The 22,583-nt window shown below is 36.5% G+C and overlaps 1 protein-coding gene across 23 annotated transcripts in view; it reads left to right on the forward strand.

Annotated features, from left to right (window-relative positions):
* The window catches only part of PARD3 (par-3 family cell polarity regulator), a 651,879-nt gene that overhangs the window by 263,020 nt on the left and 366,276 nt on the right, over window positions 1-22,583 (forward strand). For all 23 annotated transcript variants that reach the window (XM_055308634.1, XM_055308637.1, XM_055308641.1 and 20 more), the window contains one exon: window positions 5,974-6,154. In XM_055308634.1, the coding sequence (XP_055164609.1) occupies window positions 5,974-6,154 (181 nt within the window). The remainder of the gene's footprint in view (window positions 1-5,973; window positions 6,155-22,583) is intronic.

The raw sequence follows: 22,583 nt of genomic DNA on the forward strand, positions 1-22,583 counted from the left end.
GCAGGGGAGGGGCAGAGAGAGAGGGAATCCTGAAGCAGACACCCCACTGAGTTTGAAGCCTGATCTGGATTTGATCCCAGGACCTTTAGATTATGACTTGAGCTGAAATCAAGAGTTGGCTGCTTAACGGACTGAGCCACTCAGATGCCCCTGTCAAGACTTCTTTCCTCTTCTTGTTCCCCACCCTGCACCTCTCCCCCCCTCCCCCCACCCCTTATCCTTGGTGTGTGGAAGAGTTTTGGCCTCAGTCTTCAGTTACTCTTGAAACCGGTCCTCAAATTTACAAAAGTGTGTATCACCCAGCACAGTGTAACTTAATAATAGCTAATGGTAAATGTGCACTTGTGTTCTGAAAGGATATATCTTATCTCTTTGTCACAGCAGCTCTAGGAGGGTAGGCAGTGCTGCTCTATTAGTGCCTACTAGTGCCATAACAAGTTACTACAAATTCATGGCTTAAAGCCTCACAGATTTGTTAATTTACAGTTCTGTAGATACAAGTCTGACAGGAGCCTCACTGGGCTCAAATCAAGGTGGAAGCAGAGCTCTGATCCTTTCTGGAGGTTCTAGGACAGAATCCATTTCTTTGCTTTCCAGAGGCCCCTTACATTCCTTGGCTCATGACTTCCTTTCTTCATTTTCAAAGCCAGCAATGTAGCATCTCTAGCCATTGTCAAATTCTCCCTGACCCCAGTTGGGAAAGGTTATCCACTTTTCCAGATTTGTGTAATTAGATGCCCCCTCCCCAGGATAATTCAGGATAATCTCTCTAGTGTAAGGTCTTTAATCTGAGTCATAGTTTTAAATTCCTTTTGCCATGGAAGGTTAACATCCACGGGTCTTGGGATTTGGGCATAGACCTCTTGTGGGTCTATGATTCTGCCTACCACAGCCACCATTCTCTGTTTTACGATGAGGACTGTAAGGCTGAGACATGCTAGAGAGGCCAGTGGATTTACCAACACCCATTGACAGAGTAAGATCAGAGCTATTTTTGGATGCAGAGCTGTTTGATTCTGAATCCTATGCTCTTAGACACTTTGCTACATACAGCTCTGGGCTCTCAGCACATAATTTTACCCATAAAAGGGGCTACCTACTATCCCAGTGGTTTATAAGTGTTTGCATGTGCTGTTTTAAAAACAGCTTGAAGAAAAGAATATGTTTCAAAGAGTTAAGATGATTTGTCCTGAGGTAGGTGAGGAATGTATGGCCAAGTTTGGAGTTTATTTGAATGTGGGTTTATCCTAAATTGTGGGTGTTATCCTAAGTTCAGCATGCCTGTTCTCATGGAGATTTGTTGTATGAATGGATCAGAAGAGAGATTAAGTCATAACTATTGAAAGTAAAAATGAACTTTCAAAGATGATCTACTTCATGGACAGCGGAGAAGATTCCATCTGTTAAAATATGAATATGAGTCATGTTTCACAAATTTAAAAGCAGACATTTCCTTTATTTTTGAAGGGCATGATAGAGATTTTTAATATGTGATTTTTTTTTTTGTGAAGATCTGGTTTTCTTTTGCTGTGCTACTATGTGCATTCTTGTAGAGTAGATTTTCTAAAATTATATACCCTTCCCAATTTAACACAAAATTACTTCATATCTGCACCTGACACTTAAATTTTGGTTTAAAAGAAAGCTGTGGAAATTGTATGTTATTGGCATATTGCAAATCACCAACTGTGATTCTGCCACTGAAATTCAAACAGCATTTGTTCGTGACACAGTCCAGATTTCATAATACTTGTGTTTTCTAAAAAATTCTGGAGATAATTATTGAAACTAATATACATGTGTAAGTTCTTCCATGTGTGGCATTTAAATACTTGTTCTTTGTAATTTGCAATCTCCATTCTCATTTTGCAGAAAGGACTAGATTCTTGAGAGAACACCCCATTATAAAAAGCTAATAACAAAACTTGAATTTCATTTGCTTCCAATTAAACACCGAATGTCAGAACTTAGTATCTTCAAAATGCATATTAAGCCATGCACCTTGTGAGAAGTCTGATGATATTAAAATCAAGTATGGAAATTCAAAATCTCAGTGAAGAGCTTGAGATGGATATTGATAGTTTATCAGGGTTACCAGGGCACCTTGACCTTTAGTTTCATTTCCCAAATTGAAAATTGCCAATTGGATGTTCCTGGATGGATGAGCATTCAGGAGGCAGGATTATTAGATGTTGGCCTACGGGCCAAATTTGGTCCATTGCCTGCTTGTAAATAAAGTTTTATTTAAACCTAGTTATGCTCATTTATTTGTATATTGCCACTGGCTATTTTTGTGCTACAGTGGCAGAGTAGAATAGTTGTGACAGAAGCTGCAAGGATTGCACAGCTCCAAAGACATTTACTATTTGGACCCATCAGAAGTTTACTGACCTCTGATCTAGCAGAATGTCTGTGTTAATAATTCTGGGAGATTCTTGCCAGCCAATGTCAAATAAACAGACTGATTTTTATTTCTGTAAATGGAAGCTTCTGTGTGTACATGCAAACACCTTTCTGTTTTTTATAACTGCTAAGGATTTCTTTTCCTACTTATGTTGCTTATTATAAGGTTGAGTGATCCTACTTTAATTTCTTCTTACTACTTAACTTCCCTCCATGTTGTTTAATCAGCTAATTATATATGATGCCACAACATGGTTCTGAGCTTCTTGTTTGTCTTCATGTCTCTATGACTTTATGATGGTTTTCTCTCTTGTCTTATGAGTTGATTGGCAATATATAGATGTTCATGGAAATAACATTTGTTCAAAATGACAAAACTGTCTACAAAATGAGGATTGTAACTATAAATACTTCTCATGTTCTGTAAATTTATCATACCGTCCTTTAACTGATAGGACTATTAGTATTGGAGAAGCTTGAATGGGAGGTAGGTAGGAGTGGGTGTTTTTGGGTTAGACATGTTTCTGCTTCCTTGGAATGCCGAGCTTAGTTTACTAGGCAGAGGGTTGTAGTGTGAATGATTAAGGTGGGCTGTCCCTTAGAACTTTATTACTCGGAGATTTTAAAGTGCTGCCATGGTTTAGGTATAAGAAAAAAATAGATTGGATTTTAATTCTCATGGTATTTTGTAATGCTAATATGAAGTTCTAATTTTGAGATACTTGAGAAAGGTTGCAAAACTAGCAGAGACTATTTCCACATTCCCTTCATCCACCTCTAATGTAGAATCTGACATAACTCTGGGACAATTATCAAAGATAGGAAACTAGTAACATTGAGTCAGTACCGTTAACTAATCTACATCATTTGAATTCTGCCTCTTTTCCACCAATGTCCTTTTTTTTAGTCCAGGATCCAGGCAAGAATTTCACATTGCATGCAGTTGTTTCTCCTCTGTCTCTTCTAATTTACACATTTCATCAGCCTTTCTTTTGCTTTCATGACTTTAATATTTTTAAAGAATGTGAGTTATTTTATAGGATGTCCCTTGATTTGGATTTGTCTCATGTTTTCTCGTGGTTAGATTAAAGATACACATTTTTTAGCAGGAATACCACAGAAGTAATTTTTTGTTCTCCATGCATTTTTTTCAGAGGGTGAAATGACTCATTACTGGTAATGTTAACCTTGGTAAAGTGGTTTCTGCCAAGTTTTTCCCCTGCAAAGACACCATTTTTCTCTTTTTAATTAAAAAATATTTTGTGGGGAGATACTTTGAGATATGCAAATACCCTGTTTCTCGTCATATTCTCACCAGTAATTTTTAGCTTCCATTGGTGGTCTTGCCTACAGCAGTTAGTACTGTGGAGATTGCTTGGTAATGACTTCTGTTTCCATCATTCCTTCTCTCTCTCTCTTCTTTAAAAAAGATTTATTTATTTATTTATGGGGGAGGGAGAGAGAGAGAGAGAGAGAGGCAGTGACACAGGAGGAGGGAGAAGTAGGCTCCATGCCGGGAGCCTGATGTGGGACTCGATCCCAGGACTCCAGGATTGTGCCCTGGGCCAAAGGCAGGCGCCAAACCACTGAGCCACCCAAGGATCCCCCCTTCTCTTTTTATTAATGGGAATGCTACAGTATGAAAGAGCTATCCATTTCCACTTTTAATTATTTCTTCAATTATTGATTTGTATCATTATGGACTCAAAAGATATTTGTTTTTATTTGTTTTAAATTTTTTTTAAATTTATTTATGATAGTCACACACACACACACACACACACACAGAGAGAGAGAGAGAGAGAGAGAGAGAGAGAGAGAGAGGCAGAGACACAGGCAGAGGGAGAAGCAGGCTCCATGCACCGGGAGCCTGACGTGGGATTCGATCCCGGGTCTCCAGGATCGCGCCCTGGGCCAAAGGCAGGCGCCAAACTGCTGCACCACCCAGGGATCCCAAGATATTTGTTTTTAGACTAAAATCCAGTTGTATAGTTATTTACTTGTTAATGACTTGTCACAGCTTTGGCCATTGGGAGTTCCTTCTGGTTGGCACCTGATTCCCTTTGATGTGCCTCTTTCAGTTTTGAGTACTCTTTGGTTTTTGTTTGGCATTACAGGTGTTCCAAGCCCATCATATATTTTCTCTGCCCCACCTCTGGAATTAATCATTCTTCTAAGGAGTGCTACTTCATTTATTGGAAAATGGTATCAGAAACCCAAGAGTTGAGCACTTGCATTCCTTCATACTGTGTGTGGTTGCTTCTAGGACCTCTCAGTGGGGAGAGCTAAGAACCATATATTCATTAACATTCATACATCCCTATTTATCTGTCTACCTACCTACCCAATTATAAAAAAAAAACACATGTTCATATTGATGCCTCTAATTTTAATCTAGTATCACAGTTTTTCTCCTTATTTGTAACTTATGTTTCTGATAATAAGAATTTAGACTCTCAGTATTCAAAATATTTTTCTTTTTCATTAATTCCTGGGGTGTGTCTCTGTGTATGTGTATATGTATAGTAGTGTGAGGATTTCTAAACTATACACTTGTGAGAAACAAATTTATGTGAAAGTTCTTTTTGTCCATAGCCTTACATTAAACAGTGAACATAGTTTTCCAAAATTATTTAATTCTTTTCTTCCCCGCCAACCTCCCATTTTTTTTTTCAATCCTGTTCTTACTCCTGGGAGACAACCATATCTTTTATCCTTCTTATATTTCTTATGCATAAATGGGTAGATATGTGTATAATTTTTAATACTCCTTCCTCCTATGTGAAAGGTACCTTAAGTCTTTTGTTGTATATGTGATATTATAGATCATATATATGCAATATATACAGAAATGTGTTTTCTTTTCCACTTAATATATGTCACTTACAAAAAGATTTATTTTTATTTATTTATTTATTTATTTATTTATTTATTTATTTATTTTTAAAACATTTTACATATTTATTCATGAGAGACACAAAGAAAGAAGCAGAGACGTAGGCAGAAGAAGCAGGCTCCCCATAAGGATCCCAATGTGGGACTCGATCCCGTATCCCAGAATCATGCCCTGAGCCAAAGGCAGATATTCAACCATTGAGCCACCCAGGCGCCCCTACAAAAAGGTTTAAATCTACCCTGACTCCCTTAGTGTTCTGTTATAGAAAACCATTTTATTATTTTTCACCATTAGAATTTTGGGTATGAAATGTACAACTTGGAAATATAAAAGTAAAGCATCAAAACTCAGGGGAAGACTATTTCTTTGAATTTTTGCTTCCTTGGACATAATATTCCTGATTGCTTAAATGTCAGTATTTTTCCTCTGTAGATTTATGTCAAATACAGTGTAACTCTCTGGTAGCAATTTTATTTTTTCACTTTATTTTTAATTTAATTTTATTTAAATTCAATTCGTTAATGTCTAGTGTATTCTTAGCTTCAGAGGTAAAGTTCAGTAATTCATCTGTTTGATAGCAATTTTATTTTTTTTTATTTTTTTATTTTTTATTTTTTTTGGTAGCAATTTTAAATGGCTTTGTTTATAAATACAAATTTACCTTTCCTTTCTAGCTGGTAGCAGTGTTTGATGAGCAAGATCCACATCATGGAGGTGACGGCACCAGTGCCAGCTCCACAGGTACCCAGAGTCCAGAGATATTTGGCAGTGAGCTTGGCACCAACAATGTTTCAGCCTTTCAGCCTTATCAAGCTACAAGTGAAATTGAGGTCACACCTTCAGTCCTTCGTGCAAGTAAGTGAAAGCTCTTTCTTCTCTGTATTTTTCATCTTAATTTACAGGGATGCCAACTCTTGTTATCCAGCCATGCTCCCGTGAATGGAATTCATTATCTGTTTTTATCAAAAATTGATTAAGTTTAGAACCTGTGCAAATGTCTCTTGCTGGAGAGGTAGGCAAGATTCTTCACATTTTAATATATTGGGCTTACTTTACTTTAGACTAGTAGACTTATAATTGCTCACTAAAGATAACTAAGGATAATAAAGTTACATTCCCTGATTTTTCTTGCCGTGTTTTTCATCTGAATGCTAGATCAAATAGTAAGTAGTCCAAGGCCTTCACACTGAACCAAAACATAGTGTATCTGATTGATAATCAACTTGGATACAACCATTACTTGAACTTTATCTGAAGAGAAGGTGATGAAGAGACCTCAGCCAGAATTACCATCAGAGATCTGGAAAGCTGCTATTAGGATACCATCAAAAGGAGAGAAAATAGAGAAGCCTAGAAATCTGGGTTCATCAAGTACTCAAGTTCTAGGACACTTGCCTGAAGAATTCTGTCAGCTGTTACTGGCAGGTTTAGGGAAGATTGAAGAGCTTTTGCTAAAAATATAGTGTTTACAATTGTGTTTGTAATTGTCTAATCTTATAATTGAGCAGTGTTTAAGAATAAGAAGATCCATTTCAAGAAAACTGTGAGTCAAAAATCATTTATCTTTTAGTCAAACCTATTTAGAAACATTGCAGTTTTTCAAGTTGAATGTGATTTTACTGATAGTCAGCAGTAGATCTTCATATACAATAGGTAATAATATAAACAATAGTCTATAATAATATACAAAGTCCCATATAGAATAGTTAGTATTCAGAATATGGTTTATTTATTTATTTTTAATATTTTGTTAGAGAGAGAGAGAGAGAGAGAGAGAGAGAACATGAACAGGGAGGAGGGGCAGAGGGAGAGGGAGAAGCAGACTTCCCATTGAGCTGGGAGCCCAACTCAGGGTTAGATCCCAGTACCAGCTGAAGGCAGGCACTTAAGTGACTGAACCACCTAGTGCCCTGAATATAGTTTATTCTTATAAAATTAGGTTTGTTTATACACATATACAAACATATTTTAAATCAATTTTGTAGAAATAGTATTTGATTATATATGCATATGCTCTTTTAAAAATCTTATCTTGGAGTTACTTTGGGTAATGTTTTTCAAAATGTGAGGTGCGTACCATCTGGTATGCAAGGTAGTATGTAAGTGGTACACTAATTACTTTATTGTATACAGCTCAGTTAGCCCATGCTTTAATAATTATCTTCTTTGAATAAATTCCTTTATAAAATGTGGATTGCCTAAATGTGATTTAAAGTAAGTTTTAATTAAATAATAGTACAGGTGTTCAGGTACCTGATATTTGGCAAGTAGTGTTCTTATGTGAAAAGTTATACACTTATTGTATATAAATAAATACAGAGCTTTTTTTGGCGTGTTATTATACTAGTTTTTAATTTGTGTTTTATAAAGGATGCACCTTTAATTTAGCTGCACCTTAAAAAAGTGTTAGAGGAAAGGTAAATGCTATCTTTATGTTAAGAATTTGAATTTCATCACTTCGTGTCTTTTGCTCAAGATGCATCAACATTTAACTGACTGAACCACCACCCACATTTGGCTGGTCCTGTGTGTTAAAATTGAAATGCTCTTGTCAACACAAAATATCTCTTTTACCTTGTTTTTATTGAGCAAAGGAACTTATATCTGAAGCACTGTGTTGTAGCCATCAGTGGGAGAATATGTAAATACTACTTTCTAGTTCTGATTTTTATATGCTAAGTTTATTTAGATTTTATGGCTTTGGCAGCCATTGGGTAAGTTTATGGTAAGCATTTACCAAATACAGGGTTTGGTGACTATGTAAAAGTTACCCATTATATACGAGTCCCCTATCTATTAAGATGGTTTTTCATACTATTTTAATACCACTGATTCAGACATAATACAGGGTGGAGTATGCTGGGCCAAGCATTGTGATACACAATGAGTAAATTGGTAAAGATAGGGGATACTATGAGCACCTGATTAAGGCATCAAGATGGTGGGAAACGAGACAAATGACTCAGGTTCGACCCAGAGGTCTAGCACAAGGTAGGGGAAACAGGAGGAGAGGAAACACAGATTAATAGAGACTTAAGAGATATAACATCCACTTGTAATTTGTGAATCTTGTTTGAATCCTGATTTAAATGAAACAGCAACAAAAGAATAGTAGTCATGTGCTGATTGGTGAGTTGACCACTGATTATTTGATATTAAGAAATTATTTATTTCTTTTTAGGTGTGCTTGTTATTGAAATTATTTTCTAAAAAGTCTTTATCTTTTTGTAATACATAATGAAATAGTTATGGTTGGATATGATATATCTGGAATTTGCTTCAAGTCGGCAGGCTGGGATTGGGGAATGGGTAGCTGAGTGGCTATGTGGGGATTCAGTATACTATTCTATTTTTATATGTGTTTAAAATTACTCTTAAGAAAGGTTTGTGTGTATGTATGTGTGTGTGTGTGTGTGTTTAAAGGAAGTACATACATGAGGCACTTATTTAACACTTTTCAAAGTTTACTTAATTCCTCTTTCTCTTGAGCTTTGTTTCATTTAATAGAACTCCAAGTTTTAACCTAATGTATTTTTAGGCCTGAATATCTTTTATTGGCCTTCTTTTCATGTTTCTCTGAAACAAAGAAAATACATCCACATGAAATGCAAATATACTGGTGGGTCATTATTAGTACCTAATTGATCAAAGTAGCATAAATATGCAATGTAAAAAATTTTGCCTGTTAATGTGGAAATAAATGAGAACATCCAAATGAGAACAAACTATTTATTTAGAGCTTGCCGTAGCAAGGGTGTGTATTCAGAGCTTGCCATAGCAGGGGACTCAGCTAACATCAGTTGTATTTGGCAGGAAAAGTAGGAAGGCTTTATAGTAAAACAAAGGGGAGGCCTTAGATGTGCCCTGACTGGTAGCTGTTGGCATAGAGTAACTGTAGGTCGGCTACCAAGAAGCAGAATATCCTTTGTGATTGGTTAAGGGTGCATGTTTGGCTTTTTCTGCTTGTTCCTAAGTTGAAAGCAGACTCAAAGATTAGAGAAGCTGTCAATTATTAATCAGGTCCTAGCTATTTTGTGCCATAGCAGGGGTTATTGCTTGGGTTCCTGAACTGGTTGCTACAGATAGTCTGATTTCCTGGACTGATTCCTCTAGGTAGCAGATTGGCTCATTAGGTTGGTTTCTGCAGACTGTAGGTTAGATTTTCATTTTTATGTATAAAATGGCTGTTGTTCATTTTTATTTATTTATTTTTTGAGAGAGAGTGTGTGTGACTGGGATGGGGGAGGGACCAATGGGGGGTGAGGGTAGAGAGAGAGAATCTCTTAATCAGGCTCCATGCTGGGCACTCCATTTCACGACCCTGAAATTGAGACCAGAACTAAAATCGACTGACCTACCCAGGCACCCCAGAAATTATTTTAATTATAAATGCATCTCTTTAAATGGGGTTTTCTCCTCAATTAGTATACCAACTGTAGAAAAAAATAAATTTTTATAGAATAGGAAATTGTTATCTGACAAATTTTGTTCATGGAAGCGAGTAGGAGGGTGTAGCCAGAGTTTGTTACAGTGCTATACCATCAGTTCTTCAACCTTTCTCCAAAGTAAGCACCAAAAATCAGTTAGTGATCCTTCATCAAATTATTTTTATTAATGTATCAGTGGAAAGACAATTGACTTATGTCTTCCTTTCATTTTGTTGAAAGGAATGAACTAGAAACTAGTTGAGTGGCAAAAGGATTGGTTAGCCTGAGTCATTTACTTTCTCAACATCAAGGTCATTATTTTTGAAATGTCCCTTCGTTTGGTACCCTGGGGGTTTGTTTGTTTGCTTGTTTAAAAAGGATTATTTATTTATTTATTTATTTATTTATTTATTTATTTATTTATTTATTTAGAGAATATGAGTTTCAGGCAGACTCCATCCTGAGCATAGAGCCCCACATGGGGCTCTATCTTGTGACACTGAGATCATGACCTAAGCCAAACCAAGAGTTGGGTACTTAACCAGCTGAGCCACCCAGGCACTCCATGCTGGAAGGTTTTTTTTTTTTTTAAATTTTTTTTTTAGTTTATTTATGATAGTCACACAGAGAGAGAGAGAGAGGCAGAGACACAGGCAGAGGGAGAAGCAGGCTCCATGCACCAGGAGCCCGACGTGGGATTCGATCCCGGGTCTCCAGGATCGCGCCCTGGGCCAAAGGCAGGCGCTAAACCACTGCGCCACCCAGGGATCCCCATGCTGGGAGTTTTTATGTGCAGTGGTGTATCTCATTAATTGTTGAGATTTAGGATAAGTGATGCTTATTTTTTTATTTTGTAATTTTAAAAATGTGTGTATGTGGGGGGTGGTTTTGTTTTGTTCCTCCCCCCATCTTGTGAGGTAGAAAAGCTGCTCAAATTTCATATAACTTTAAAATTTCATAGTTTTCATATGTTCTAAAGTATCATTTTTATATGAGGAAAAAATTAAAACATTTTCTTTAACTCTCAGTTCATTTTGTTTTTCTTTTGATTTTAAAAGAGATTAAGGGGCACCTGGGTGGCGTAGTTGGTAAAGCATCCAACTCTTGGTTTTTGGCTCAAGTCATGATCTCAGGGTCATGAGATCCAACCCTGCATGGGGCTCTGAGCTTAGCAGGGAGTCTGCTCAAAATTCTCTCTCTCTCTCTCTCCCTCTGCCCCTTCCCCTGCTTACATGCTCTCTTTGTAAATAAATAAATAAAATGTTAAAATAAAAAAAAAATTCAAACATTTGAACTCTAAAAGCACTGTGAGCCTCAGGTATTGGGCCTCCTCTGCCTCCTGGATAAATATCAGCCCTTAGCTACTGTTTATTAGGGAGAAATGGGTAAGAAGAGCCAGCATTTCACCTTGACTCCTTTGTTTTAAAGATAGTAGAGCCATTTTAGGGAAAGATGTAAATTGAATGTGAAGATCTTGACATCAAATCCCCCCAATTTTTGGTGTACTGACATCCCTTGGATGGTCTTTCCATCCTCTCAAGCAAAAGCAAGCTTCGATTTAGAGATAACCACATATCAGGTAACCTGGACAAATTGTCTTTCCTGTTTTTTTTTTTTTTTTTAAATCCAGACTTTTGATAAGTTTGAGTGGTAGTATATTCTACTTTATGCTTTTAACATGAGGTTGCTATGCAAAGACTCCTTTCCTAGCAGTACAGAGTAGTATATTCATGATTTAGAAAGACTACAGGCAGTGTCACGTCATTTTGGACATTTGGGTAAGACCAGTAATCTCTCTCAGCCTCAGTTCCTTAAGGTCTAAGTACCTACCTCAGGATTGTTGTGAGTAGTAATGAGGTCTTTAAAGTCCTAATACAGGGTGCATGGGTGGCTCAGTCAGTTAGGCATCTGCCTTCAGGTCATGTTATGATCCTGGGGTCCCAAGATGGAGCCCCACATCAGGCACCTTGCTCAGTGGAGAGTCTGCTTCTCCCTCTGCTGCTCACGGTGCTTGTGCTTGCTCTCTCTCTCTCTCTCTCAAATAAATAAGTAAAATCTTATAAAAGAAATAAAGTCTGAATACAGTGATGGGCACATGGTAAGCACAGATAACAGAAGATTGTAGGATGGCAATGATGATAAAGGATGTCTTAAAGGATTGAGTGGTTATGGAACCCAAGCAAATAGAACATATATTCTTTTTTTTTCTTAATTTTTAAGAGATTTTATTTTTAGGTAATGTCTATACCCAACATGGGGCTTGAACTCACAACCCTGAGATCAGGAATCCTGTGCTCCATTGACTAAGCCAGCCAGGTGTCCTGATGGGACATACATTCTTGATTAGGACACACTGTGTCTCTTCAATACAGAGTCATATTGAACTATTTTCTCTTAACCTCACAATTCTGGGATACAATTTTTACTCTCTCTTTTTTCAGTGTCCACAAATCCAGGCTTAGAGACCAAATGTGCTCAGGGGCACAGATTTCCTATGCAAATTAATCATTGAGTTCAAGTCTAGTGATTTTTTTCGCTTGGTGATTTTTTTTTCTTTGTTTTTTAATTTTCAAGGACTTTTTTGTAGAGGTCAGACATTCCAAGGTAGCCTGATTTTAGACTGGTGGCCGGATTCCTTTTCACCTCAGAAATCTATAATTTTTAAAATATCCAGACTGAAGATTCCTTTGAAACTGGCGTCATGCCCTAGTAATCGTAAAATTTCTGGAAATAGTATTGCTATAGGAATGTTGAGAAAGTATTTGACTTATTAGATTGTATGTATGTTTACTATGTTTTAAGTCTTTTAGCATTTTTAACATTTCTAAGCTGTGTTAATTTTACGGTTAGTTTTTATCTAATCCTGGCAAAATTCTATTGAAATAGTGCTGTTTGATTGGTAAGGTTTTACTGCCTTCCTAACTTTTAGAACTAAAAGAGATAGTAATAATTGTTACAGGAGGATTGTTTCCTAAAATTAGCACCCACTCCCCTTTCTTGTTAATTTGTTAATTAATCTCTTAATTTGTTTTCATACCTAAGCATATACAGCTTGATTTTGCCTTGCTAAGAGATCCAAGATCTTTGATTTAGAGCTCTATTCTCTTAACATTAACTGGTACTAGAATACTATTTTCTAGATTTGATTTAAATATATATTGAAAAATAGAAATAATATTCCTATTATATTTCCTTTTAACTTGTGAAGTGGAGCATGGCATACAAATGGTATTCTCAGTATTTCAAATAATTACCTTCTTACTGTGCAAATTCTATTCAGCATATAAAAACTCATCCAGTTTTGTTGTAGATGCAATCTGATTATTGCATGTTGACAAGGTCATATATCTATTAATTGGATTGGAGATGGGATACAAAATTGCTGTAATTATTGTAATTTTCTAGCTAATTGCAGGGTTGGTGGTGAATATTTTACTTCTGCAAAATGAAAAACAGTATTCCATCAGAAGTTGTTTTATGGGGTTTCAGACATTTTGTTTTATATCTTTGTTGCTTTTTGCCCACAAGTATCTCTTTTGTATTTTTTTGTTTATTGATCTGCCTCTGAATGTCAGAGTGCTCATAGGAAGGGATCAGTGGAAGCAGGCACAGGCTGAGAGCTGAGTACTACTCTCAGCTACCTCTTTGTTCTGGTTGCCACGTTACCTCTATTGTTTATTTATAAATTGGAGTATTCTCCTTTCAGGCCTATAATAAAGGTTGGATGGGTCAGAACCAATTGGAAGAGGAATCATCTTCACTGCTCTCTTGTCACCTGTGCCACACTCAGAACTATTCCCTAAAATAAGCATTTTTAAAATTAAATTCAGATCGTTTGTGTGTCCTTTTTCTTGTATTAAAAAATAAGTGAATTGTTAGCCCACTTTGTAATATGGGGCTTATTTTGCATATTCTCTCTCATATTTTTGCTTTATTTAAGCTAAGCTAGCTTCCAAAGCTGGAAGCCAAATTGACATTTTAAAAATAATGGTATGTAGACAAGGTGAGTGTATTTGGAGGATTGCAGGTGGGTGGGGACTGTGCTACTGAGGAGGTGTTTGGAGCTCACTTGCAGAGGATGGTAAAAGCAGACTGATGTTTATTCCCTGCTGAAATATAAACTGGAGGCGCAGGTGAAAATTGCCAAACCTAATGAGCAATTTGGCAGATAAGATGGGCTGTCAGGCGACAGTGGTTCAGCAGCAGGCACTCAGTCTGTGAACCACCTTGTTTGTTCCAGAGGACTACATTTAAATACCATAAATAAAATCTTTTTTCCATTGATATTTGGGATCACAGAGAGGCCTATTTTATCCTTCGATTTTCCAATTAAATAACTGGTAATCAACGTATGGTAGTTTTGGTTGTAACATTATCTTAAACTTGTGAAATGTTGCATCTGTAAAAAAATGAACAAAATATATTTTCCACACATCAGAACACATTAGGTTTTAAAATACGCTAATAAAATAGAAGTGATCCTTTGCTTCACTGGGCTAAAACATTTCATCTGTGTCTTTATGTTGGAGCACTCCAAAGTAACTTTGTTGTCTTCTCAATGTTCTTTGTCCTTTCTGTCTGCTTACTTTACCATCGAGCACAGGAACGTGGAGGCAGGTGTGGGGCTTCTCCCCTTACTGGCTGTCAGTATATGACATTGTGTAAAGAACATTTGAAAAAGATTTTTATGTCTCTGTACAATTGTAGTCATCCCTTGGAGAATGTCCAGGTTCACTTCCCCTATTTTGACCACTGGGAACCTTGGTCTCGAGTAAACAAATATAGTCAGTGCTTATGGCCTAGCAGTGGCTCAGGGCTTCAGGTTCAAGACAAGCTGAGCTACTCCTGAAAATGTACGAACTCCTGCTGGATCTCAGGCTCCCTTTGTAGGTTTCTTTGTGGCATTTCCAACACTGACTTGGAGTCAAAGCATCTTGGCACTTTCTACCTAGCATCAGTATTTCTGAGATATCTTTAAGCAGAATAAATATTTTCTCCTTACATTGTTTAATGGTACATCTATGTGAAACACTGAATTTTTTCACAAATCCCTACACATGTGGAAGAAAATATTTTACACCTAATGATAATGACTGTCAGACCATTAGTCTGAGGAGTATTATTTTTTTAAGAAATTCTCTGCCCCATGTGATCAGGTGGACTTTTAGCCTGTGGTTAGCCGGCGATCCTCAGACTGTTTTCATCTGAAGAAGCTTGTCCGCAGGGGGTTTCAGTGCTGCCTTGGCTGGGCAGGATCTCTACACCTTCGACATGTGGACGTGTGGCACTTCACCAGAAGTTGCCTTTGAAATTGGACACAAACCATGTGGAATTGGACCCTTCTTGCATGAAGCTCTCTGTATCCATCAAAACCTACTTAAATTGTAAGAGAACACTTCTTACAGATTTGTTTTTCCCTCAAAGGTTTCCCCACTGCCTGAACACTCCTTCCTTCCTTCCTTCCTTCCTTCCTTCCTTCCTTCCTTCCTTCCTTCCTTCCTTCCTTCCTTCCTTCCTTCCTTCCTTCCTTCCTTCCTTCCTTCCTTCCTTCCTTCCTTCCTTCCTTTTGTCCTTGGCTATTATATTTTACTTGGCCCTGAGATCTTGCCTTGTACTCTTGCTTTTGTATGGAAATATACCTTATTTTCCTAATTATCTATTTATCAAATGCAGAAATAGTTACTGACACTTAAAATTTGTAAAGGTAAAAATAGCTATGAATATGTTAGGAAAGTATAGTTTATTTTATTTTTAAAAAATTTTTAAAAAGATTTTATTTATTTATTCATGAGAGACAGAGAGAGAGAGAGGCAGGGACACAGGCAGAGGGAGAAGCAGGCTCCATGCAAGAAGCCTGATGTGGGACTGAATCCCAGGACTCCAGGATCATGCCCTGGGGCAAAGGCAGCGCTAAACCACTGAACCACCCAGGCTGCCCTGGAAAGTATAGTTTAAATCAAAGCAAAGGAGCTCATTTCCAAATGGCAATACGAAGTATACTACATAGAGAAAATAGTTGTATGAAAATGTTTTAGTAGACAAGATTAGATTGTAAACATGACTTCTTTTTCATTTTCTCATTCTAACCAGGTATGTAGGTTCTTTTTCTGTTAGCGCGTGTCACAGAGGGACCCATATTGTGGATTATTTTCTCAGCAGGAAAGCCTGCAGATAAAATCTTTTCTTCTCTTCTTACCGCACTTGATATAGATCTCTTATTTACTTCTTGAGACCATGTTTACTTATTTATTTTCTCATTGCTTTTTTTTATTTTTATTTTTTAAAAGATTTTATTTATTCATGAGACACACACACACACACACACACACACACACAGAGAGAGAGAGAGAGAGAGAGGCAGAGACACAGGCAGAGGGAGAAGCAGGCTCCATGCAGGGAGCCCGACATGGGACTCGATCTCGGGTCTCTAGGATCACGCCCTGGGCTGAAGGTGGCGCTAAACTGCTGAGCCACCTGGGCTGCACTCTCATTGCTTTTAATGTCAGAAATGGCTTTGTATTCCCAGTTGTGTTTGCTCCTATACCCAGATGGAGATGGGCTTCATTTCTCAGAATCATTGTGTCAGTCCCAAATAGTGAAGGACTGAGAAGAAGCTTCACAAAAGGCGCAAGGTGCTTGATAAATGCACCTGGGATTTTTTAACCCCTTCTAATTTTTCTTGGAATGCACAGGTAGTAGTCTCTGTGAGGGCCACACTTCAAAGAAAAAAACCTACATGTAAATCAGTGTGTGAATTCGTTATGTTATTTTGTATTTACTAAATTCATCCATATTGATTTAGAGATTAATAATATATTAGTTTTCAGTGATCAATTCATTCCCTACATTTTAGCAAATAGTTTTTCTCCTTTGTAACAAATCTGGTTGCTACAGTGTGTGCAGCTAGTGTGGCTCACTGCGTGTAAGTGCACATGAGTTGAGAAAGGGTTGATTGTGCCTTCTTACAAAGAGATGTTTTTTCCTCCAGATCTTATGTTTGAATCTTCCATTAAATATTTTCCTCATACTGGCAATCAATGGTTAGTTTAGAATGTTCATGACTCCAAAAAGGCGATTATGCTTTCATTACCTCATCTACTTTTTCTCCTTTTTGGTCTCAGAAATCCAAAAAACTGATGGTGCTTCTCCTTAAATACTTTCATACCGTGTGTTCCCAGCATGGATCACCTTTTAATTTGTATTCTTTCTAATAGTTGTAGAATGCTTTCTTCACCCTATATTTTCTGCAGCCACCATTTTCAGAGTGAAGGAGAAATGCAGCATTTGTGACAGCTTGTTGCCTGTGCTGTTGTCATTTCCACCTAATCAAAGAACAGCGTTTTTTGTTCAGAGAATGGTACCCTGGTAATAATTAGAAACTGACATGTATACATATGTTAGTGTGAGTACACATATACATGTACATGGCTGATATTTAGTGATGGAAGGAGTGTAAGAGTAACTTCAGGAAAATAAATCATTTTATGAAGACAATCACCATGTTTACAGATGGAAAATTACAATGGGATCAGTCTAGAAGCCTCAGACCAACCACAATATGGAAAAAACAGTAATCAAAGAGCAAGTTTACTCAATCTATCATCGATTTAAGAAGAATGTAGTTTGTTCCATGGCTGATCTATTAGTTAATTTGTTATTTAAAGCATCGTGAGAAGTATTTTATTTTAAACATAGAATTTGTGTTAATGAGTTGGAAAACAGTATTCCATTGCTTGGCAGAGATGTTACAGCATAAAGATTTATGACTTAATACAACAAAAACCAGCTGGCAATCAGCTTGCATAAAAATGTATGAGTACACACTAATATTTGATAATAGCCATTCTTTTGTAACCAGAGTAAGGGGTTTGGGAATGGGACGTGTAAACAAGGTCACTGATGAATCAAAATTCCTAGGAAGGAATAGCCCCGAATGCTGAGTATGGGTCTGTGATGCATGGTTAAAGCTTCAGAGGTCATGCATCCACTCCAAGGCAGTAAGGGGGAGCCAGGTGGGCAGTGATATGGATGAGCCTGTATCTGTGTCTCTTCTTCAGTCAAAAAAGTTACAGTCCACCATTTTCATTTCTCTTTCTCATCTAAAATATGCCACCTCTTGTCTTCCAAAGTGGGGCATGAAGCTTACATGGATACTATATAATTTTCTGCCCCCATGTTTTAAGAGCAGGCTGTATGTAATTCTGTGTGTGTATATGTGACTGTTTATATGGCTAGTTTTCTAATCCTGCTATAACAAATCCCCACAAACTTAGTGGTTTAAAACAAATTTATTAGAGTGCTGTAAGTTAGAGTGCCATGGGGATCATACTAAAATAAAACCCAAAGGTTGTTAGGGTTGGGCGTCCCCTGGAGGCTCTAGGAGAGAATCTATTTTCTTGCTTTGGCCAGTGACTGGAGGCTACCTGCTTCCCTTGGCTGGTGGTCCCTAATGCCATCTTCAGCATCAGCAACCTTGTATCTCTTTGATTCTTGCTTTTTTTTTCAGTCAGATCTTCCTGTTTTCTTCTGCTCTTCTCTTCCATTGTTAAGGACTCATGCAATTATGTTAGGCCCACTTGGTGATACGGGATAATCTCCTCAAGTCAAAGCCTTTACCTTCATCACTCTGACAAAGGCTCTTTTGCCATGTAAGCTACTGTGGCAGGTTCCAGAGATTAGGATGTGGACATCTTTCAGGGCCATTATACTGCCTGTTGCAGTATGCATATGTTTTAATATTGTAGAGTGAAAAAAATACACTACCATCAGTTTCTGTATGAAGGTATTGTCTTTCCTGATCAGGTTACTATGGGTATGATAATGGTCATCTGTACTAAAAGCATTCATAGGATGGTCATTTTGATTTCAGTACACAGGGAAGAAAAGTAATGAACAGTGGGGCAAACCACCTCATTAGAAGTATGTCTTTGAGACCTTAGTTAAGCCGAATGGTGCAATGTTTATAAAAATAGAACTCTAGTCATTGTTATGTAATTCAGTTTGCTTAATAAAAATAATCTGTAAGAACAAATTAGCCTAATATTTACCTCTTTTGCATAATTGAAAGAACTTTTCATAATTATTGATATGCTATAAGTGTGAAATTTGGATTAGAAAAATTATATCCAATTTATGAATACTGAAACAGTAGGCAACATCACTGTCTTACATGTACTCTTCCTTCCTCAAGCTTCCCTCTTCCCTTCCTTATATTTTGTTTAAGACTTAAAAGTTATGTAGATGTTTATCTTTTATTTATTTTTAAAGATTTTATTTATTAGAGAAAGAGACAGTGAAGTGGGGAGGGGCAGAGCGGGATGGAGAAGAATCTGAAGCAGATTCCACACTGAGCATGGAGCCCAACCTCGGGCATGACCCCACAACCCTGAGATCAAGACCTGAGCCGAAACCAAGAGTCAGTGCTTAACCAACTGAACCCCCTAGGCACCCCATGTAGATGTTTTAGTCATGTTCTAGACCTTTATCTAAAGGATCTGAAGAATGACTGAGGATTATTGCAGACATTGATGGTACTTGTAAATATTAGATTAATTTTCATTGTTTAATCTCCGTATCAGGTTCCATTCTTGAGCTATTTTAGAAATGGCTAATAATTCTGTTTTGAACAGAAGCTCTGAAGTGACTGAAGACTAGTTCTAATGATTTTTCATGAGTATATTTGCCTAAAGGCCTTTTATTTGGTATTACTTCACCTTGTTCTCTCCTTTTGTTGTAAACATGTGGATTCTTGGGCATTTACCAGCCTTTTAAAGAATTAAAAATTTTCTTAAAACCTAGAACGCTTTTCTATTTTTGTGTTTCCTTATATCCTACTTATTTTGTGGCCACTATGTACCTCTCTAGCTTGTAAGTTGTTAGAAAGCAAAGAGCTGTATCTTCATCATCACTCTTCAGAAGCTGGCTCAATGCTCTCCATTCAAGAAGTTACTCCCCTTTCCTCTCCACCCCAGGAGAGGGGCATTGGTATCAAGAGGAAGGGCAGAAAGCATGGACCTGGTCATGGCTGGCTTAGAGGGGTAGATAGTCTATTCAATTCAATTTCTTTCTTTTTTTTTTTATTTAAGATTTTATTTGTTTATTCATGAGAGACAGAGAGAGAGGTAGAGACACAGGCAGAGGGAGAAGCAGGCTCCATGCAGGAAGCCTGATGTGGGACTCGATCCCCGGACCCCAGGATTACGCCCTGAGCCAAAGGCAGATGCTCAACTGCTGAGCCACCCAGGCATCCCTCAATTCAATTTCTAAATAATCCACAGTGTAATGCAAGACCATTCGTATCTTCAAATATAAAATTTCTACAGATCCAAGTTCTAATGTATACTTGATCTTTTATTTACAGTTGTGTTAGCATTCCTTTAATAGAAATGTTTTTTACACTGAAGAAGTGTTTTATAATATTATCCATTGAATGTAATTTTATATATATTTTAATTTTTGCATATTCTCCAAGATTGTAAATATTTATGGAAACATCACAGATAACCTTCTACATCTATATCCTTAATTGGAGATCTGTAATTAATGGCCAGTGCAATACTCTATTAGCATAGAAAATTGAGATCCTTAATTAGAACAAATATCTACTGAAAGCACAGCTAAAATGATTGCTGTCTGCTTTATAGTTATGTCATCCATCTTTATTCTCTTCCTTTATCATGAAAACATACTAAATTGCTGCATTTTTGTTAAGATCTTAGTACAAGGCATGATTGCTTTGGGAGAGAAGTTTGGTTTAGCTATTGATGATTTTATACTTGTGGTTATTTTCCCTTACCAACATTAAAGGCGGGGTATATATATTCTTAGAAAAAATAAAAATCAAACAACATTTTTGAACTTAACATATTATGTAACTACTAAGGCACAACTTTATTCTCTGAAACTTAGCTATTGTGGACTTGATTCTGGTTTCCACATCTATAGTAAATGATGCTTCACCATCATTGGTGATGTGTAATCTATGTTCTTATGCAAGAGTCAGAACTGCCATGTGCACCAAAGTTTCTGGAAGAGGTGTGTGTGTGTGTGTGTGTGTGTGTGTGTGTGTGTGTGTGTCAATGATTTTTTGCCTTTATTTATTTTTGTATATTCACAGGTATGGGCCCCCTTTATTGACTGAGTCATGAATTTTGATATAGGCTTTTTTTTCTTCAAATAAGTATTTATATTTTTAAAGAATATAATAGCAATATTAAGAAATATAAGCAATATCTTCATCTCATAGTAAAGCTAATGGGACAGTTTTTTTCTATATGATTAATATACTATGTTTTTAAATGAATGAATTGTTATATTTCCTAGATATTTTCTTTTTTTAACCTCGTTTTTCCTGCTTAATTTACTTTCATAAATACTGTCCTTGAAATAAATATACCCCACAAACGTGAGACACACATAGAAAGACTTTTAAGGGAGTTATTAATCAAGTGAAGGTACTAAATGGGGAAGTCTTTATGAACATCGGACTGCTTTTTATAATTTCCTTATAATTCCTATGGGTTTCAAGCTTCTAATTTTTATGCTACTCACTTTTGAGAATTTTGTCTATTCATCTACTAATCTTATTGGTAAAACTGTCTTTTTGAGTATCTTCTAGTAATATAGTTAAAAGAATCAAAATAATGTAAGAGTATTTTTCACATTTCTTCACCATTACTTACTATGTATCACTGTTACTTGAAAAGATCTACAAAGTATATGTGGGTAAAATATAGTTGCTTTGTCTCTGTAACTTGATTATGATCAAATATGTTTCATCTTTCAGAAAAATATAAGAAATCAGATTATAGTAGTATTTGTTACTTACCTTTTCAGAGTTAAGATACATCTAGTTTCAATGAGGTTTAGACCACATGTAGACCCACTGATCATGTTATTAACGTATTTGAAGTAATTTCTTGTTGCTCAAAATGCTTTAAAGTCATTTAATTTTTGAAAAAGGGCATTTAGGAGGTTTGAATTAGGAAATCTTTTCAGTGAAACTGAACTTCTTCTGAATGAACGTTCTGTAAAGTCAGCACAGTCTGTACTAAAGAGTTTCATTCAACTGTAACACAGTAAACATTTTAGAAATCATGATGAACATGCAACTTTAGATAGCTTTCCTGTTTTTTTTTAATTTAACCTTAATTGGGAGAAAAAAGACTATTTATTTAGTATTGTTGTATTGCATATTTCTCACTTGTCTTTATAATTTTCTATATTGCAAGACCATTTTTCTTTTAAGTTTTTTATTATAGAAAATTTGAAACGTATACAAGACTAAAGAGAGCAGTATAGTGAAATGCCGTACCCAACCTCAGGTCTAATAGTTCTCCGTTTATGACCAATCTCACTTTATGTTTACTACACACCAAGTGGGACTGTTTTGAAGTAAATTCTATCTCCCTTATATAATTTCTTCTGAAAATGCTTTAGTATATATTTCTAAAAGATAAAAACTTTTTAGTATAATCCCATACTGTTTTAGAAAAGACAGTATTTTCTTAATGCTATGTAATATTATCAAAATCACTTTGTTTTGTAAATGAGGTTTCATGTTAGGCTTGTTTAAATGAGGATCCAAGGAAAATTTACACAGTGCATTTGACACACACACATGCACCTATACATTATGATTTATTTATTGAAATTGGATCGTTTTTCCTGTGGTTTTTCTGTCTGGACTTTGCTGAATCCATCCCTGTGGCATCAGCGAGGTTTCTCTATCCACTGTATTAGGTACAGGGTCTTGATTTGATTCTGGTTTTCTTTTTTCAATAGTAGTATCTCTAGGTGGTGGTGTATGGTTCAATCAGGAGATGCATAAAGTCTGGTTGTTTCTCCTTTTGCAATAT

Source organism: Nyctereutes procyonoides, unplaced genomic scaffold, assembly GCF_905146905.1.
Source record: "Nyctereutes procyonoides isolate TBG_1078 unplaced genomic scaffold, NYPRO_anot_genome, whole genome shotgun sequence".
In the NCBI taxonomy this organism is placed as follows: Eukaryota; Metazoa; Chordata; class Mammalia; order Carnivora; family Canidae; genus Nyctereutes; species Nyctereutes procyonoides.